The sequence below is a fragment of the Gracilinanus agilis genome, chromosome 1 (genome assembly GCF_016433145.1).
Source record: "Gracilinanus agilis isolate LMUSP501 chromosome 1, AgileGrace, whole genome shotgun sequence".
Taxonomy (NCBI): domain Eukaryota; kingdom Metazoa; phylum Chordata; class Mammalia; order Didelphimorphia; family Didelphidae; genus Gracilinanus; species Gracilinanus agilis.
In genome coordinates this window covers 547,392,959-547,415,311 of record NC_058130.1, presented here as the reverse complement: position 1 = coordinate 547,415,311, position 22,353 = coordinate 547,392,959, and the positions used below count along the sequence as shown (strand labels likewise).

The 22,353-nt window shown below is 33.7% G+C and overlaps 1 protein-coding gene across 1 annotated transcript in view; it reads right to left on the bottom strand.

The window, feature by feature from the left end:
- The window catches only part of SMCHD1 (structural maintenance of chromosomes flexible hinge domain containing 1), a 175,424-nt gene that overhangs the window by 52,725 nt on the left and 100,346 nt on the right, over positions 1-22,353 (bottom strand). The window contains exons 30-32 of the mRNA XM_044666720.1: positions 18,904-19,029; positions 14,609-14,688; positions 14,020-14,177 (exon numbers count right to left, since the gene is read on the bottom strand). Of these exons, the coding sequence (XP_044522655.1) occupies positions 14,020-14,177; positions 14,609-14,688; positions 18,904-19,029 (364 nt within the window). The remainder of the gene's footprint in view (positions 1-14,019; positions 14,178-14,608; positions 14,689-18,903; positions 19,030-22,353) is intronic.

Sequence of the window (22,353 nt, the reverse complement as noted above, 5' to 3'; positions counted from 1 at the left end):
GGTATTGTATGGTATTACCAATACTAGTGTCCTGTGTGGACAGGCTGTTGGTTTTAACTGTTGAGAAAGATGGCTTCTCAGATCAGTCCAAAGAATTCTGGGTCAAGTGCTCTTTGTAGTGGTAAGAAAATAGAAAATGAAGGAATGCCCTTCAACTGGGGAATGCCTGAATAAATTGTGGTATCCGTTGGTGATGGAATACTATTGTGCTAAAAGAAATAACAAACTGGAGGAATTCCATGTGAAGTGGAATAACCTCCAGGAATTGACGCAGAGTGAAAGGAGCAAAACCAGAAGAACATTGTACACAGAGACAGATACACTGTGGTAAAATTGAATGTAATGGACTTCTCTACTAGCAGCAATGCAATGACCCAGGTCAATTCTGAGGGACTTATGAAAAAGAACGCTATCCACATCCAGAGTAGAAACACAGAAGAAAAAAAAACTGTTTGATCACATGGGTAGATGGGGATATGATTGGGGATGTAGACTCTAAATGATCACCCTAATGCAAATATTAATAATATGGAAATGGGTCTTGATCAATGACACACATAAAACCTAGTGGAACTAGAAAGAACATGAATCAATTTTGCCATGGGAAAAAATATTCTAAATCGATTAATAAAAATTTTCAAATAAAAAAAAAAGATCTGTGGGAGGCACCAGGAATTATATGAATCAGCTGTAAAATACTCTTTAGAGAAATAAAGAGAGATCATGGGGGAAAAAAAAGAAATCTGGCTCAGGGCAGTATATAAAAATATAATTTTATTATGGGTAAAAAAAAAAAACTAAATGAAGAGATAGTAAAAGGAAACAGGTGGAAAGGAAATTCTAATAATATATAGGTCCCTAAACTAATAAATCTTACTAAAACCACTTAAACCACTTATTAAAACCAAACCTGATCCTCAGAGTTGAAGATATCCTCTTCTCCCTAATTTATCTAAAGCACCAAAATACTTATCTAACTATCCTATCCTAAATTATAAACTTATAAACAAGAGAAATAAATTAGGATTCTCTTCCTTACTGTCTAGATGAAAAATACAGCTTAGAATCTCCACAGCCTTTTTTCACTTGCACAGCAATCTTGCTGGGCTTTGCACTGGTATTGCAACCAACAATCTCCTTCACTTGTCAGGCCTGTGATAGATGAATTTTAGATGTAAAAAACTGAGATTTTCCAACTTTGCTGATGAACTCTTAGGACCTCCTTTTCAGAACAGAGTCAACCCAAAGAGTGAGAATCCGTTGGATTAACTGCCTCTCAAATCACCTTGGGAAAATTCTCTTTCACCCATAATCCATCTCTGAGATTCCATTCAGATTTAAAGAAACCCAACTTATAACTCTCATATATCTTACCAATACTATTTAACTCTATTTGCTAATGAACTCTTTCTTACTTAACAAATAATTCTCTACAATACATCAAAATAATATTTATAGCAGTATATTTTGTGATAGTAAAGAAATGTGGAAAAATGTACAAAAACATGCAGAATGAATTAAAACAAAGCTAAAAGAAAAAGATACATAATGTGAACATAAACTGAAAAAAAAACCCACAAAACCCACACACACACAATCATAAGTGTGTATTTAAAAAAATGACTTAGAAGGAAAGATATGGGAAGACATTCCCACCACACTACAGAGGAAGAAGGTACACAATAATATATATTTGCACATATTTTCAGGTTTTTTTTGGTTGTATTGATCTGTTCTGCTTACTTTCTTTTTTTTGCCTTTTAAAAATATGATATAATATGGTATGGCTCTCTGAGATGGAGAAAAATTAGTGATGTAAAAAACAGGGTTCAAATGTGGCCTTGTTTACTTAACTAGTTTTTGATTCAAGGTAAGTCATTTAATCACTGTGGACTATTTTATCATCTATAAAAATTGGCATATTCTCTAGCTCTTAATTTATGATCATGTTATCTTTCCCCAATTATCAGTTTCTGGTCTCATCCCCATGAATCTTAGCCAAGAAGCTATCTAACTTTCCCCAAGCCTTTCATTATGCCCTTTGAATTTTTTAAATTAACTTCCTTTTCTTCATCTTAGATATTTTTCTTACACACCTCTTTCAATCTTCTTGTAATCATGAAAACCTGGGTTCTCCGAAGAACAGAAGGGGAAAGTAATAAGCATTTAGAGAGTACCCAAGAGCCAGTCACTGTAGGGGGCAGTTGGGTAGCCCAGTGGATTGAGAGAGCCTGGCCTATAGACGGGAGGTCCTAGGTTCAAATCTGGCCTCAGACACTTCCCAACTGTGTGACCCTGGGCAAGTCACTTGACCCCCATTGCCTAGCCCTTACCACTTTTCTGTCTTCGAACCAATTGATTCCAAGATGGAAGGTAAGGGTTTTTAAAAAAATAAAAAGAAAACAAACAAATAAGGGCCACCCACTGTGCTATTTAGTAGATAGCTTTTTTATAAATATTATTGTTTGATCCTTAAAAATATTCTGTGGGGTAGGGGTTTATTATTATCCTCATTTTACCTTTGAGGAAACTGAGGCAAAGAGAGTAAATGACTTATACAGGGTCACAGAGCAAGTGTCAGAGATTTGAACATGGCTCTTCCTGACACTAGGCCTACCGCTCTATCAGATGCCTCCAAGAAGGCATTTCCATCCCTGCCTACTCTCCCCAGAACTGTAAACATCTCTCCAGTATTCCCCAATTCACTGAGACAGAATTGCTTGTTCACATTCCTTGTTTCTTCATGCTACTTCTGAAGCCTCTCTTGCTGCCATGACCAAACAATATCTCCAGTTTTACTATTTTCCGACTATTGTCCTATGCAGAGCTTTGTGGTATATTTATCTTCGGGTACCAGAGTTGAATTTCCCCCTTCTCAAAGAGCTCAGTATCTTCAATATACATGTTATTACTCTGTATGCTCTTATGCACAGAATGTCAGAAATAAGAAACTTAGAATCATCAACTGAGAACCAGAGTCCATCTGTGTGTATTCCAGAGAGGCTGGATGATTTTTTTCAAGGTTACACAGGTAGAAAGTGGTGAACTTAGTATTGGAACTTGAATTCTTTGGCTTGAAATCTGATCCACCACAGTATCATATAGTCTGCCTTTCCTCAACTCCTACACACTTCTCTTAGCTCTCCTTTCAAGGACAAAGTCAAACAAGTATAATTCCTCTCTTTCTCATGAAATTCCTTCAAGTATCTAAAGAGAGATATCATGTCCCACTTCAAATCCTCTCTCCTAAGGCTAAATCTCCCTAGTTCTTTAACAAATCTGAATTTAAAGTCAATGGCAGTATTTTTGTTTATTTTTTTTTGTCTTTGTAGTCTCAGGGCCCAACAAAAGGCAACTAATAATTAATTTAACTAAATATGATGTAAACTTTAAGTCCTTCATTACAGTGATTGTTATGGACACTCATTAGCTTATCAACATCTTTTTATCAACATTCTAAAATATATTGACTAGAACTAAACATAGTAATTATTACAACTGCATCTGTATGCCACTTTGGCTACAAAAGGATGGTATATAGCCCTAACCAAATCCAAACACACATGTTCAACTTCCATAAAGCAAAACTCTAAATATTCCTCTAACAATTACACCTCATATTCTTCTATCTCTCCCTCGATCTCTAACGCCCTAAGCTAGTCTCCAGCCAACTCTCTATCTTTCCATATTTTCCCAGGCTATCATATTTCATATTTTTTCCCTCATGATCTTGACCTTATAAATTAACCAGTTAATTTCTGCACTTAAAAAAAATTTTTTTTAACCTTTATCTTCCGTCTTAGAATCAATACTGCATATTGGTTCTAAGGCAGAAAAATGGTAAGGGCTAAGCAATGGAGGTTAAGGGACTTGCCATGGGATCACACAGCTAGGAAGTATCTGAGGTCAAATTTGAACCCAGGACCTCCTGTCTCTGGGCCTGGTTCTCCATCCACTGAGCCACCTTAGCTGCTCCCATTTTTCCACTCTTTTGTAACTTAATCATACCTCATAATATGCCCAACTCATAGTTACCTAAACTTCCATATTCTTCATTCTTTGGTTTGTGTTATTGAACCACACTAGAAGTCACATAACGAACCCTAATAAAGACGCCAACTGTGAATTTATACTATCATAGTATATAATCTCAACCAGCTATTCATTGCTACATAGCAATCCTTTTGTTGTTCAAGTTGTTTTTTGGTCATGTTGAACTCTCCCTTTGGTTTTCTTGATAGAAATACTGGAGTGGTTTGCCATTTTCTTCTCTAGCTCATTTTCTGGATGAAGAAACTGTAGTAAACAGGGTTAAGTGACTTGCATAGAGGTCACATATCTAGTTTAGTGTCTGACATCACATTTGAACTCAAGAAAATGAGTTCTGACTTCAGGTCTAGCACTCTATTCATTGTACCACCTAGCTGTCGTCAGCAATTCTTCTATTCTTCCCTAAATGACTTTCTAACACTGGCAGACTCTGTAGCAAATGTTCTAATATTCCTACCCCCTCAAGATTCTCACCATCGCTCTTATCAACAGAGGATGTTTACTACCTATTTTCCTGGAAACAAAGATGTCATCTTCTGGAACTCCTTTTTCTCCCCTTTGCTATACCTCAAAACCCTTCAACATCATCACCAATTCTCTCCTACTTTATAACCTCAGTTTCTGATCAAAAGTAAGGCTCTCACTGCAAGGTAAAAACCTCTACTTGAAATAGACAAAGTATTGGTTAATCTAATTAAAAAAAGGAAAGAAGAAAACCAAATTAATAGTATCAAAGATGAAAAAGGAGACCTCACCTCTAATGAAGAGGAAGTTAAGGCAATCATTAAAAACTATTTTGCCCAATTATATAGCAATAAATTTAACAATATAGGTGATATGGATGAATATTTGCAAAAATATAAATTGCCTAGATTAACAGCAAAAGAAATATAATACTTAAATAATCCAATATCAGAAAAAGAAATTGAACAGGCCATTAAAGAACTCCCTAAGAAAAAATCACTAGGGCCTGATGGATTCACAAGTGAATTCTACCAAACATTCAAAGAAAAATTAATCCCAATACTATACAAATTATTTGATATAATAAGCAAAGAAGGAATCTTACCAAACTCCTTTTATGACACAAATACGGTACTGATTCCAAAGCCAGGTAGATCAAAAACAGAAAAAGAAAATTACAGACCAATCTCCCTAATGAACATAGATGCAAAAATCTTAAATACAATACTAGCAAAAAGACTCCAGTGAGTGATAAAGAGGGTTATTCATCATGATCAGGTGGGATTTATACCAGGAATGCAAGGATGGTTCAACATTAGGAAAACCATCCACATAATTGACCATATCAACAAGCTAACAAACAAAAACCACATGATAATCTCAATAGATGCAGAAAAAGCCTTTGACAAAATACAACACCCATTCCTACTGAAAAATACTTGAAAGTATAGGAATAGAAGGTTCTTTCCTAAAAATAATAAACAGTATATATCTTAAACCATCAACAAGCATCATATGCAATGGGGATATATTAGAAGCCTTTCCAATAAGATCAGGTGTGAAACAAGGATGCCCATTATCACCTCTTTTATTTAACATTGTACTAGAGACATTAGCAGTAGCAATTAGAGAAGAAAAAGAAATTGAAGGTATCAAAATAGGCAATGAGAAGACTAAGCTATCACTCTTTGCAAATGATATGATTGTATAATTAAAAAATCCTAGAGAATCAACTAAAAAAAAGCTAGTAGAAATAATTAACAACTTTAGCAAAGTTGCAGGATACAAAATAAATGCACATAAATCATCAGCAATTCTATATATTTCCAACACATTAGAGCAGCAAGAGGTAGAAAGAGAAACACCATTTAAAATCACCCTAGACAATATAAAATACTTAGGAATCTATCTACCAAAACAAATACAGGAATTATATGAATATAAGTACAAAACACTTTCCAAAAAAATAAAACTAGATCTAAACAATTGGAAAAACATTGAGTGCTCATGGGTAGGACAAGCTAACATAATAAAAATGACCATTCTACCCAAATTAATTTATTTGTTTAGTGCCATAACTATCAAACTACCAAAAACATTTTTTACTACATTAGAAAAAAACTATAACAAAGTTTATTTGGAAGAACAAAAGATCAAGAATATCAAGGGAAATGATAAAAAAAAACGAGAAGGAAGGTGGTTTAGCAGTACCAGATATTAAGTTATTCTATAAAGCAGCTGTCATCAAAACAATGTGGTACTGGCTAAGAGATAGAAGGGAGGATCAATGGAATAGACTTGAGGTAAGTGATGTCAGCGAGACAGTCTATGATAAACCCAAAGAGCCCAACTTTTGGGACATGAATCCACTATTTGACAAAAACTGCTGAGAAATTTGGAAAACAATATGGGAGAGATTAGGTTTAGATCAACATCTCACACCATACACCAAGATAAATTCAGAATGGGTGAAAGACTTGAATATAAAGAAGGAAACTATAAGTAAATTAGGTGAACACAGAATAGTATACTTGTCAGATCTCTGGGAAAGGAAAGATTTTAAAACCAAACAAGAGTTAGAGAAAATTACAAAATGTAAAATAAATAAGTTTGATTATATTAAATTAAAAAGTTTTTGTACAAGGGAAAACAATGCAACCAAAATCAGAAGGGAAACAACAAACTGGGAAAAAATCTTTATAACAAAAAATTCTGATAGAGGTCTAATTACTCAAATATACAAGGAGCTAAATCAATTGTATAAAAAAATCAAGCCATTCCCCAATTAATAAATGGGCAAGGGACATGAATAGGCAATTTTCAGGTAAAGAAATCAAAAGTATCAATAAGCACATGAGAAAGTGTTCTAAATCTCTAATAATTAGAGAAATGCAAATCAAAACAACTCTGAGGTACCACCTCCGGCCTAGCAGATTGGCTAAAATGATAGCAGGTGAGAGTAATAAATGTTGGAGGGGATGTGGCAAAATTGGGACCTTAATACATTGCTGGAGTTGTGAACTGATCCAACCATTCTGGAGGGCAATTTGGAACTACGCCCAAAGAGCGATAAAAGAATGCCTGCCCTTTGATTCAGCCATACCATTGCTGGGTTTGTACCCCAAAGAGATCATAGATAAACAGACTTGCACAAAAATATTTATAGCAGCGCTCTTTGTGGTGGTGAAAAACTGGAAAGCAAGAGTATGCCCTTCAATTGGGGAATGGCTGAACAAATTGTGTTATATGCTGGTGATGGAATACTATTGTGCTCAAAGGAATTATAAACTGGAGGAATTCCATGTGAACTGGAAAGACCTCCAGGAATTGATGCAGAGTGAAAGGAGCATAGCCAGAAGAACATTGTACACAGAGACTGATAAATTATGGTAAAATCGAATGTAATGAACATCTGTACTAGCAGCAATGCAATGACCCAAGACAATGCGGAGGGATTTATGGAAAGGAACACTATCCACATTCAGAGGAAGAACTGCAGGAGTAGAAACACAGAAGAAAAACAATTGCGTGGACACTTGGGTTGATGAGAACATGATTGGGGAGGTAGACCTGAAAAGACCACAACCATGTATAATAATGTGTAAATAAGTCTTGACTGACCACACCAGTGGAAATGCGAATTAGCTACTTGGGGAGGGAGGGGTGAAGGGTAAAGTAAAAACATGACTTATGTAACCAGGGAAATTTTTTCTAAAAATAAAAAATTATTAAAAAAAAAAACAACAAAAAAGCAACACCTCTACTTGTCTAGGAGCTTAAATACCCATCATTTGCTCCTTATTGATCTTTAATCTCTCCCAACCTGATTCTTCCTTCTCTCTGAAAGACATGCCCAGATCTCCATCTTTAAAAAATATTCATTTGCTAATATCCAGAAGCTATCACTGTACATGTCACTACTCTTTCACAGCTAAACTCTTAAACAAAGTCATCTAAATTAGTTGCCTCCACTTCTTCGCTTCCCACTCTTCAATTCCTTACTGCTGAGCTTTCTGCTGAACTGAAACTACTCTCAATGATCTTAATGCTAAAAGCTAATGGCCCATTCTCAGGTTTAATTATTCTCAAAAGTATGTGATATTGTTTTTTAGATTTTCTTCACATCTAAACATTTATCTGAGACCCTATTAAAGAGCTCATCTTTTTAAAAATACTCCAAGCCCATTGACAAATCTTCCAATGCTCTATCTCACAGGATTCTTTTTTTTAACATTTATTAATATTTATATTTTAGAAAAGTTAACATTCTCACAGGATTCTAATGTCAGTCTCTTCTTTTCTTTCTATAAGCACATTCTTTTTTTGCTTCATGAGTTATCATGAGTTCCCTTGGGATCAATCTTTACAATATCTCCCACATAATCTGTTCCTATCTCTCCATTCATATACTCATCCAGTAGTTCATATTCTTATCACCTCTTCCCTAAGCCATTGCAACAATCACCTAATCATAAGACCCAACAGTCTCCAATCCATCTTCTACATTTATTATAAATCCAACTTTTGTCTAAAGTATAGCCATATTAAAAAAACTTTAATAGTTGCTTACTTACTATAAAATATTAACTCCTGTATGTGACACTTAAATCACATCAAACTAGAACCAAGTTATCCTCCCATGAACTTTATATACCAAATTGTCCTACTTCCTAGTGTCCATAGGTCAGCACATTATCTCCTACACCTCCACTTGTACAAACTATTTTCCATGACCTTGAATAATAACATTATTTCATTCCTATTTCCATTACTTAAGAATTCCTAGCTTCCTTCACCTTCAAGACTATGATCACGTATGGACTTCTATAGGAAAGCGTGTCCTAATACCCTATGTAGCATTTGCTACCACCTCTTCAATTTTAGCAATGTACACACTTTATCTGTTTATTATATTCTTCCAATACAAGTCTTTGAAAACAGATACAGGACAAAGACTGAATAAATGCCTGGTTAGATTGGATTAGTACTGACAATGAGAAGCAAATAGTACGTTAACTCATCCTTTTGACCCAAAGTATGTTATGGGTACGGTGATGCTGGTAGAGGATGGGAAAATTGAATGGAGGTGACACAGAGTGGGCTGAGAGATAAGAAACAAATTCAATTTGGACTACAGACATGATGCAGATTCCTCTGGAAAGAGCTTTCCATGAATTAAGAGAAATAGTAAGAAAATAAGAGTTTGTCAAATATATTTCAAAAATTAAATGAGCTGTTAACATACATACATACATACATATACATACATACATATATATATATGTATATATAAATAAAAAGGGAGTTTGGAGTCCTATGAAGACTTCTGGTTTTAACCTTTCCTTATGGTAATAAAAAGTAATCAGAATACACATATGTGTCAATGTATGGATATTTCTTCTTGTTAGCAGCTCAAATATGAACTAATTAATTATGAGATTAAAAAATAATAAAAACTACAAAGTAACATCTCAACTTTGTTTTAAAGAAATTTCAGTTAAAAACTGCTATAGTGGATAGCTATTTGAAAAAAGTTTTTTTCTAATTTATTATTATGTATGTAAATAAAACAGTTGTCATAATTAATGAGTCTTGAAGTCAGAAAAACCTGGATTAAATTTCTGTCACATATCAGCTATGTGACTCTGAATAAACACCTACAGCCCTCAGTGTCCCCCAGGAAACTAGGAATATAAAAGGCAAAGAAGATACTTCAACCAACAGAATTTCTTTTCAAAGTATAGATGAATGTTTTAAAAAATATTTTAATGCAAGTAACATGACCCATAAGTGCCTTTAAAAACAAATACAAAAGGTTATATTCTCCCACCTTTTGAAGCAAATATCATTGAATGATTATTGGAAAAAGAAAAGAATGATTAGGAAGGTGTGGTTTCACAATATGGATAAATCTGACAAGAAAGTTAAGATATTCCAAATATATTGCTACAAATTTACTTTCTCCTTTCCTTCCATGTAAAATGGTTCTGTGAATACAATAGTTAAAACATGTGGGCCCCAAATGCTTCTAGATAATTTATACTCTCCTTGAGATTTTATTCATCAACAAAGTCTTTACCTTTAGAAGTTGATCTAATCAAAAAAGTGAAGAAATATGTATAAATGAATTAGGAGGCAAGTATGGTAGTCAAAGGGTATTTTACTTATAGGCTTAAAATAAACACTGATTAGTGTCTATCAAGCACTCAAAGACTTGTGCTAGGGCCAGAAATACAAAGACAAAAAGGAAAACAGATCCTGTTTAAGAAGCTGAATCAAGTTAAGGAAGACCATATGTCTATGTATGGGTTAGCAGCTGAGGGATCAGTAAAGGCATTAGGCAGAAGATGACATCTGATCTACCCCTAAACCAGGTTAGAAGAGAGTGCATTTCTGGCATTGGTGGGGACAGCCAATATAAAGGAGAAAGAGTTACCATGCATGAGGAACAGCAAAGGTGGCTAATCTACTGCCCTGAATGATTTTTCACTGTTCTATTAATTATTTTGATAATGCCACTTGAAATGTTATCATTGTTTACCATGATGCATTATTTCTTTTTGCCTATTTAAAAACAAAATAAATAAAAGAAATTGTTTTAACAGTTTTAACAGGTATATATTGAAAAGTTGGGAGCAATTTAAAAGGGATTAAAACTGGAAATGGAATAACTGATAGTAATTTTATTCACATTTAAAAGGATATCTTAGGTTTTATAAATGGATATGCTCACAACAACCTTATTAGGTAAGTAGTATAAATAAAATTATCCTTTATTTACAGTTAAGAAAACTTGAAACTCGGGGAAGATAAAAATTATGTCCATGAATACCATCAGCAAACTCAGAGGAAAGACTTAAACAAGATCCTGTTGGTGTTAACTCTATTTTCCCTGTATCAAGTGTCTAGTGTATTATTATTATTATTATTATTATTTTTATTGTTATTATTATTATTATTAAATCTTCCTCTGGATTGGTTCTATCAAAGGAAAAATACTGTAAACTGTTACTTTGGTTGATATTGATAGCAATCAATATTTATTAAATACTAGATATAGTGATATAAGACCCAGTTTAAAACACAAGTTATGCTACTGCCTCCTCTCCCTGGACAAAACATTTAACATCTCTGGGCCTCATTTTCTACATCTCTAAAATAAGGAAGTTGAACTAGATGATTTCAAAGGTCTCTTACTGATATTAATTCTGTGATCCTAAGGTGGCATTCTTCTTCTCATCTACCTCAACAATCCTTCTACTAAGTTAGCTTTACCAATAATACCCTTTATAAGAAGAGCTTCTAAATCTATATCTTTACACCCAAATGATTAAGTTTTCTATCTCTACAAGGGTGTTCCTTTTGCTTTCCATATTCAAGTTTAAAACTAAGTGATCTCTCACTCCCCATTATCCAATCTGTAGTCATGGCTAGTCAATTTCAATTTTTTGGAAATCTTTCCAATATCTCTCTAATATGCTCAATTTCTTTTTTGATACTGCTACCATATCTCCTCATGCTACAACAGCTTTCTAATTGGTCTCTCTGCCTCTACTCTCTCCCCAATCATTCCATATTCTACTCAGTTGTCAAAATGATTTTCCTAAACATTCTATTTTATTTTCATTTTTCAAAAGCACATATAGTGTTACAAAGCATGTACTATTTAAGGCTTCTTGTCCTTTGGTAGTAAAAAGTCATGGCAAAATGTTTCTTTCCAAAAACGCAGACTGAAGAGTTAACTGAATGTTGTTCTGCTATTGCCAAAAAAAGAAACAAAGAAATAAAATGTTTTCATTCCTTAAAATCTCAGCTTATTCCAAAGTGTTAAATGTGCCATTTACTTTCTTTTTTGAGGTCCTTCATGATATAGCCCTTCCCTACTCTTCCAGTCTTCTTACAACTTATTCCCCCCACACCCATAATCCTACCACCCATAGTCAATAACATTTAATTCAGTAACAATGGCCTCTGTTATTCCTTGAACAAGACAATCTTTCTCTGGGCTCTGGGTATTTTCATTGGATATCCCAGGCCTAAAATGTTCTCTCCTGTCCCAATTTCCATATTGTGAAAGGAAACTCTTGGTTCTCTTTGTCTATTCTGAGTTTACACTTGTGAAAAGGGAATCCTTTATTCTCTAGTTGGAGTTAAAACTTTGGTTAACAACAGTTACTTAAGTACCCCTACTGATTAACTCTCCTTTGTCTACCTTTTGATTGAATCAACACAAGCTTGAACTAAGTGGAGGAGCTCTCAAACTGCTTAGTAAATTCATACTCTACTTAGTGCTAGGTGAAAAGCCAGTAAGATACTTGGAGAGCTCCACCCTTTTTTCTAACTCAGCCAGAAACCTTTGAATTCTTAAGAGTTCACAAACTCAGAAAATCCAAAGGTGACAACTCAGAACCCTGTGAATCCTAGGAGAGTTAACACCTTTAGAGATGATTAGTCAATCCCACAGACACTGTCCTGGTGCAGGGCTGGACAATTTGGAAACTGATTGGCACCTGTGAAAAGGGACAGGGACAGGAAACCACAATAAAAGCCACAAAATCCTTTGGCTGGAGCAGTAATGAAGTTGAGTCTTTCTGAGTGTCTCCTGGAGACAGCCTTCAAGGGAACTTTGCTGGAGACTGCGGTGTGAATTATGGCTTCAACTTAGATTCTGACTCCTGGACTACTTTGTTGAGTGAGTGAAAAGGGCTGACTACTTTCCTAAGAGACTAGCTTCTATCTTGGAGGAGGACTCTACTACCTGGCACTCCAGGTAGAAGACTAGTATAGGTATTTTCTCTAACTTCTCTCACATTTCTCTATTTTATTGTTTCCCCTCTATTTTGTAAATAAACTTCTAACTTGAGATATAATAACTTAAGCAACTACGTTATTTCACATAATTTAAGTCCAACCACTAAATTTAACCTTTATAAATAACCTCCTAGTATCCTTCAAGTTCCAGATTAAAGCTTTCTTTTTAAAAGGAAGCCTTTTCCAATCCGTCATTTTGTAGCTGGTTATTATGACTATTTTTCAATGCTGAAAATATTGTAATTTTATATTTTTTACTTCAATATCAATTCACTGGATCTAAGGACAAGTTTTCATAGATCAAAGGATGAGAGATTGAAGAAACCTTAGAAATTATCTGTAGTCAATTTTATCCTATATCTACCCCACCACTTCAGATATGGAAACTTAAGTCCAGAGAAGTCAACTGCTGAAGGGTTGCAAAAGTAGTAAATGGCAGAGCCAGGCCTAAGACTCAGGTTCTCAAATAACTACTATTCCACTGTTGTTTCCAATCTGCTCTACCAACTCCTGTTCTGTTTGGTTCAATAATTTATGGAATAGCGAACAAAACTAGTTCATGAAAACTTCTGTAAGGAAGTGTTCTACCCTTTAAGAGCCACATTTTATATACAGAGATTATAAATTTTTAGCATTTTATTCATTTTTAGTCACACCTTAAAAAAATGACAAGTATCCTTCATTTAAAGTGACAGAAACAATCTAGAGGAGCTGAGTATAAAAGAAACTCAATTTTTTCATTAGCTTTCATTATAAAAGCATAGATATTTTCACATTTTAAAAAACACAATACACTAAGTCAAAAATCTGCAGGAGGGTAAAAATTTCAGATAGCCTCTTGGTAGGGTAGACAAATACTGCAATTCCATATTCCCCAAACACAGTGACTTTCACCAATTATAGGAAAGTCTGTCTTTCCATCAAACAAGTTCTATTTTCTTGGGCATATGAAATCCAATACAATTTCTTTGTAAAAAATCTATTTCCTGCAGTTCACATGTGATATAAAGGGAAAGTCTAACTACAGAGGAGGGAAAAAAAAATCAAACTAAGTAAAATGGAAATGCTTGCAAAGACCTTTTAAATTCTTCAGTTGTTTTTAAAATAAAAATAAACTAATTGAAAGCACTATTATATAAAACTACTGAAAGTGTTTTATTATAGGGGAAATTATTTTAAAATATAGAGACTTACCAGTAAAAATATCTCCTGCAGAAAAGGAAACATCTTTATCGTATTTAACATTTAGACGCACAGGCTTTTCAGGGTCTGGAAGAACCATTAGCCTAATTATAGGTCCTTCAAGGGAATTCTTGTTATAGGTAGCTTTAACCTGGATAGTATGTTCTCCCCTTTAAAAAAAATTGAGTTATAAGTTATTATATAAAAAATTAAAGATTATCTAAACAAATTCCATTTAGGCAACCTATAAATTTGTATAGCCAATGTTTGAAGTTGTCTCATGTTGTAAAATGGTAATATTCAAATTAGTAATGCTTTAGTGGAAAGATATGGGAAAAGGGGAAAAATTCAATATGTATGTTTATATATATGATTATTCTTCTGAAATATAAATGGAAGAGTTATCAAGGTTTAAGAATATCTTCCTTAGCATACAGTTTTTACCTGAAGACAATACTGATCTTTCTCCAAGCAGTTAAAAGTTCTAATGCCAAATGCAAGGATCAAAATACACTATGAAAGGCTCATAATTTACTCAGCAACTCTTAAGAAAAATGGAGCTATATAATTGCATTAATTTGCAAAACAATTTGTTGCTTACCTAGGGGCAGAAACACTAAAAACTCCCAAATTAGCCACACCATTTTCATCAGTTTTGTGCTGCTGATTTGAAGGGCTGAGCTAGAAAGAAAAGCAACTGACAGTTACCAAGAAACAAAACAAAACAAAACACAAATTGATAATTACTCAAAAACAACTCTTTATTTCCTTTCTCAACCATCAATTGAATCAAAAGTTATTTTTCAGCTAATGTCTACAGAGTCAACATTTCTGCCATTTTTTTATACATAGCCGACATGATTAATTATCTACAGTACTTGGTATTTTCCCATACTCCTCCTCTATATATTCCTTCAATCCTAATCATGATCCTAGAGTTAAAACTCTCAGTTCAACTCTACAGTGTCCTCTATTCAAAAATATGTGGCTCATTACCTTCTTTTTCTTCCTTCACAAATCCCAAGGCTAGATTATGTTCATCATTTGCCTCCTCCTTTCATATTTGCATAGTTAAACAGAGAAGGAGGAATGCATACAATCATATTAATCAAAACTGATACTAATTTATATTCTTTACTTTTTAACTGGATCCTCTGTAACAAAGTAATCTTTGGATTCTATTCTTTTTTTTTTTTTTAATCAGCTTCACAGGAATAATTTCAAAGCTCCTTCACCAACCCCTCTGAGCTAAGAACCTCACTTCAAATTATACCATGTGAAGTTAGAATCTATTACCCTAAAAACTATGATTCCCAGCAAAACTACAATCCTCAGCAAAAAACTATGATTCCCAGAACACCACTCACTTCCTGTCGTTACATGCTGACATAGACAGGCTATAAATTGGGTGGAGTTCTGTGTCTGGCCCTCTTTTCCTTCCTGTCAGCAGTTGTGGTGGAGCAAGCATTTTGAGCAGGTAGAAAAATTTAGTCATGTGGTTCTATTTTTTCAGATAATAAACTTTATAAAAAATAATACTTAAAGTATTGAACTTTAATTATTACCAACTGAGAAGATGGAAATTTCCTTTTTTTCCATTCATATCTTAAAAATTTTTATTATCCTCCATTCTGTCTTCCTGTACTCCAATAAAGACCGCTCCAATCTCTGACGAAGAGATGACTTTTTTCCTAACCAGGATCAAATTATATGTATTCTTCTTTGATTCCATTCACAATCTCTCTTTATAAGAACCTACTGCCTAATTTTACATCTCTCCTTATGTATCAGTTCCTTCTAGTCTTCCTACAAACATCTCCCCCTGTTCCAAACTTTTAAAGCCCCTATTAGAATGTAAAAAACCTTTAGCAAAATATCATCTTATATCTACTCTGTATGACTCTATTAGCAAAATTCTTGTTTGGCCTCTAATCCACTTTTATTTTTTAACCCTTTGTAACTTGGCTCCTAACCTCATGGCCAAATAGAAATTGTGCCCTGAAGCCACCAATGGTCTTCTAAAATGTGATGGCCTTATATCAAAACTCGTCTTTTTTGCTCTCTCAACATCATTTAATGCTTCTGGACTAACCTATCATCACAGATACTTTCATGAATTCTTGACATCACTCTTTCAGTTCTCCTCTTACTTATCTAATATTTCTAGGGCTCCTTTGCAACACTATCCATATCTAGTTCTCAAACTGTGGGTATAACTAAATCTCTCTTAGGCACCACTATTTTCACTCTTTACACTATATCACATGTTAACTATATTAGTCCCCATGAGTTTAATTGTCATCATTATGCTGACTCTTAGATTTATATATTCTGCTGTAGTTTATCTCCTGAGCTCCAGTCCCACAGTACTCATTACTAAATGATGCTCTAAAATTAGTTACATTGAGAACATGAAAAACTCAACATGTTCAAAACATTCAAATCATTTCCTTCTCCCCCAAAACTTATCCCTCCGCCCAATTTATCTATACCCATTCAAAGTAACCATTCATTAATTCAGCCACCAAGATTGTTTACAAAATTACTGTGAACTTCTAAACTCCTCCCATGTAGTATGGTGAACCTCATTCATCCCACATAGCCAAATAATTCTATTATTTCTATGTCCACAATATTTCTATCATCCATCTATCTTTTTCTGATAAGCTCTGGTCTGTACTATGCCAATGGTCTCCTAATTGATCTTCCCATCTTGAAGCTTTCATCATTCCAATTCATTCTCTCCTCTCACCTGACAAAATGATATTCCTAAAGAACAGGTATGATTATTCCTCTCCCTCCTCAACAAAAACTGATAGCAATCTATTACAATTAAGATAACAAGTAAACTCCTTCATAACCTGGAATCAACAAGCCTCTCTAGTTTTATTACATTATCATTCCTTTTTGTATACTTTACAATCCAGCAAAAATTAGCCTTCTTACTGGTTCTCAAAGACTAGTAACCTTCCTTCCCTTCTCTTGACAATGCAATAAGGACAATGAACCAGTATACCTGCTGTCCAACAGTTATCCCTCACTCTTATTCCATGATTAACTTTCCTTCATTTTAATCATATATTGCTTTTATGAAACCCTTCAATAACACTGCTTGTTCATAATACTTCTTTGTAACAGATTTCAGTCTATTCACAAGCACCATCTTCTTTCAAAATACCATACTTATTTACTTTTCCTATCTATATAACCCATTATCTTTTCTATAGCCTTCCCAGAAAACCAAGTCTATTCTGCAAAGTTTAAAGTGGGTAATTCTATGTATACAACGATCTTCCCTTCCCTTTCTCTCCTTCCTATCAATCTTATAAACTTCCATTTTTCAATAACCTAAGCAGCATGATTCCCAGATCTCATTTTATATATCTCTCCATAATTCCAGACTTAAATCTTCATCTATATACAAAACATTTTAAACTTAGTCTGTAAAACTTCAAACTCTATATACATGAAACTAAGCTTATTATCATTCTTTCTATGAGTCTGAGATATCACCATTCTTTCAGTCGATTAAGTTTGTAACAGTGAAATTGTCTTCATCTCAATCTTACTCTCCCATACATTTCACGTGGCTGGATCTTAACAATTCTATTCATATAATAGCTATATAATTTGACTATTCCTTTCTATTCCCACTGTTACTGCCATAATAGAGAACCACATTCTACCCACTTAAGCAACCTCTATCAATAAAGGACTCCCCATTTTAATCTCTTCCCCCATGGCCAATCCATCCTGCCCTAGGAGATGAGAGAAGGATGAATTAAAGTGATGAGAAACTTAAGGCAGGAAGATCAACCAGAAGATTATTCCAATACTCCAGGGAGGGAGGTAATGGAGACCTGTACCATGGTGGCAACTGTATGAGTAGAAAAGAAGAGGATATGTACAAAAGTTGCCATAAAAGTGGAAATGACAAGGTTTGATAATAAACTGGATAATCTATAAAGGAAAGAGTAGCTAGGAGGAAAGAATGATGTCCAAAACATTGTGGAGAAGGACGGTAAGAACTGAAAATACGCCATTAAACATAGTAATGAAGGGATCATTTATAACAATATCTGACAAAAGGAAGGTATTTTAAAAATGTTTGAAAGATTAATTAATCTCCCTAAGAAAAGTGCTCATATCTTACTTAGCTGAATCTTGAATCTCTCCAGTGTATAAGATAGAATTCTATACACAATAAGCACTTACTAGAGTTTGGTGGAATTTTTTCTGAATAATGTATATTGTACTTAATACTTATAATTTTATTTTCCTTTCTAGAAAAAAATATTCACTCTTTTTTAGGTAGTACTTAAAGATTGCACAGGTCTTAATACAGACAATCTTACTATGTCACAACAAATCAAAAAACAAGTGTCACAACAAAAAGGTATGGGCTTTAAGAAGCAAATCCCTTTTTTTAAAGTGATCTTGAAATTTACATCCTAAGTCTAGAATACAAATTGAAGATATATATATATATAGCTTAACAGAGTTTGTATTTTTAAAAAAATCAGTGTGAGCAAATGTGCCGAGCATCATATAAGGAGGTCTTCAGACTATCAGATCAACTTAATAAAATGTTAAAAGTGGATGTTCTATTTAATGTGAAGATTTGTATGCTCGGTTTTAATATTCAGTATATATATTAAAAAAGTTCCAGAGTAACAATGTTAATATACCTTGCTACATACTTCATGAGCATTAAAATTTCCAAGCAGAGTCACAAGAGAGAGTTGAGACATAAAAAGTATCTTGCTTGATTTAGACTAAATGGTTGGGAAATAAATGCTTATAATACATAAAAACTATGGTACTAAGGAGCAATTATTTGATAAAATTCAAAATTATCTTGTCAACATACTTAATAATCAAAGATGGGATACTTACTTTTAAGATCGCTGCTTTCACAAGACTTATTTTAACTAGTGGTACAGAAGAAGGATTTTCCCACTGATCACAAAGTTGAACTGTAAGGGGGTTTGGTAATTCTTTTCCATTGATCACTGGAATAGGCTGAAATACAGAAAAATATTTTAAGCAATACTAAAAAATGTGCCAAATTACATGGCATAGTCATTTCTTTATTTACTAAAAGATAGGTTTGATCATTCTAAAGTAGTAGCATACTGGCTTGTTCTTTCTTCTAGAATTCTATAAGAACTAGTTTCAAAAACTGGTTCTTGTAAAAGGTACTGCACTTAAATTTACCTCTTCCTCAACTCCTGAATTAGCAAGTGCCCCTCCATAAAATGAATTACTGTCCAAAGAAAATATTCTCCCAAGTGAACAACTTATGTTGATGGCTATACTACTTTAGGGAGAAAGTACAAGTAGGGTTAACTAGCTAATACTGGTAAATATATACCTGTTTCATTTACACACATACCATACCCCTTTTGAATTCTAAAAACTAAATCTCTACAAATAGAACTTTCCATAAGGTCATAATGTATCTCTTGGTAATCTAAATGTGAGATTCTCTTTTAATGACCGGTAAATCAACATACTATTCAAGGAATGTAATCATATCTATCCTAATATTCTTGCTATAAATAAAACCAGAAGCTACAAGGAAATTGTAGCTAAACAGAAAAGTGACTCAAAGGTTTTCCTTGAAGAGGTAAATAAAAGAGTTGCTCATCCAAACAAGAAACGTGACACTGCATTTTTCATGATAAGATTGTTTTCAAAAAGACTACCATGAAAATGGCAGAGTATGTAGAAACCTCTGTAGAAGATGAAGGAAATTTTACTAAGAACTCCAAAAGACTCAAAATTCAATAAAAGCAAGGTCCAAATAAAACGGAACCAATGTCAGATAGTAATGCTTTTTTGGAGATAAGAAATGACAAGATAATAAGGTGATATATTCTTTCCCAAATTAGATTTGTAGAGTCAGAGGATCAACTTGTTAGAGAAAACAACAGAATCAATGAAACTAGATTCAGACACAGACAAAGCACTGAGTTGGGGCAAATTCAATCCAAACTATTTAATTATTGCCCCACCCCACCCCAAAATGATTAAAAGAACAGGTGTTGACATATTACTATCATTTTCTAAGGAATTTTAACGAATATGTCAATTTTCCTAAGGTGACCAAAAAACTTAGAAATCACTTCTGCCCACCCTCACCCCCCAAAGAGTGCCTAATCCCAAGAAGGGTAATAAAGCAGATAAGGGAAACATCATTTAAAAGCAAAAATACATTTGGAAGACCTCAGACAATTGGGAAAAACATTAATTGCTCATGGTCAGGCCAAGCCAACATAAAAATTGTCAAATCTGTCTAAATTAATTTATCTATTCCATGCCAAAGGAATTGAACTTCCCAAATGATGATCTCTAGCATATTACAACTTTACATTGAATTAACTAAAAACTATAGAAAATATGAAGAAAATTATATTTGTTTGTTGACTATAAATGATTATTTGATTTAAAAGAAAAAGATACTGCCTTAAAGGCTCTCCTCACAAAAAGTGTTTTCCACATATATGCCAAAATAATACTGGAATCTTTGATATATGTAACAGATGTAAGAACTTTGCCCAATATCTTTCTAATTATAAATATAAAGGCATAAAATAAGACATACATGCACTTAAAGTTTTTGCCATTTTCAAGGAAAAAATCCAGCATAGAGTTCAAATTGAAAAGGAATTCCCTATGTATGAGGTCTTTTTCAAGTGTTTCAGTAACTAGATAATAGATAATATTGTTCTGAGCACTTTAGGACAGAAAAGACTATGGAGCCTCTTAAATAACATTCATAATCACTAAAAAGAATTTAGCCTAACTAACCTTCTCAAAGGAGAAACAAAGCTGTTGAAGAATGCCTAGTGTCCTGATCATAATATAAACTTGTACCAGGATTAACAGGAGTAAGACAGTGAAGGTGGACCACCTTTGGGAAACTACATTGTTTTTATAATGACTCCAATCCTATTAAGGAGACAGAGGAATATAACATTACTTAAAGTGATGCTAATAGTGGTAAATCATGTGGTACCATAGAAATTAAATATAGTTAAGAGTAACTCAAAGAGCAATGGAAAAAAGTATAGTCAAGTCTGAGTAATGTTGCAACACATCAATAATCAAAATTTATGAGAAAAATAACATAAAATATATCAGATGTATGAAGATAAAATCAAGTGGACCAATCATGTGGTGGGAGAAATGGATAGCTGGTAGATAGCAATGTGTTTCACTGGTATTCACAAAATATCAAGAGAATTAAGGAAAGATCCAGGCATATCAGGTAGGCTCAGGGAGAAGATTTCAAGAGATCATTGAAAGGAATGATTACCATGAAAAGGTTATAATCATTGGAAGGATTACGTATACCAATAAGAATATTGATCTATCAAAGAAATTAAATTAAAACTACTTTTTTGAAATTTAATTTTTTCCAATCAACAAAAATCAGTTGTCTATCCCTTCTATTTCCCCCACCCACACCATACATTAAGAAGAAAAGAAAGGAAAAGTAAAATCCCTGTTCACAAATACAAATTGTAAAGTGAAATAAATTCCTATACTGGCCATGTTAGAAAACAATGTTTCAATCTTTCCTGAGTCCATTAACTCTCCACCAGGAGGTAGAAAGCATGCTTTATTCCATTCTTGTGGAACTATAATAGCTTGTTACACTGATCAGTATTTCAAATTTTTTTGTCTTTGTAATATTGTTGTTATTGGATGAATTGTTTTAGTTGTTCTGCTTATTACTCCACCATCAATTCATATAAGCTTTCTTTAAGGTTTCTCTAACTATTCTTCCCTTCATCGTCTTGGAGCAATGGTGCGCTTAACTGAAATAGAAACCTGCATACTGACTTAAAAAGCCACAAATTAACTTAATGTGCTTTATTTTTATTTAATTTATTAAAACATTTCTCAATTAAATTTTAATCTGGTTCAGGGAGAACTGGTTGCAGACATCCTGTAACAGGGAATTTGACCTCTGTCTCATTGAACATTATATTGAAGCATTACATTATATTCACATAGCAGCAATACCTCAACTGATGATCATTCCTTCAATTTCCAATTCATTACCAATACAAAAAGAACTACTAAAAATTTTCATTTACATAAGAGGCTTTTTCTTTCTCTCTTCTCTTTGGGATTATAGATCCAATATGGAAGATGACAGGTCAAAGGTATACACACAAGTTTAATAGCTTTGGGGGCATAGTTCCAAATAGTTTTCCAGAATGGCTGGATAATTCATAGCCCCACCAACAACGCATTAATATGCCTGTTTTCCCTCAACCTCTCAAGAATTGTGATGTTCCTTTTTGGTCTTATTTTGTAAATCTGATGAATGCA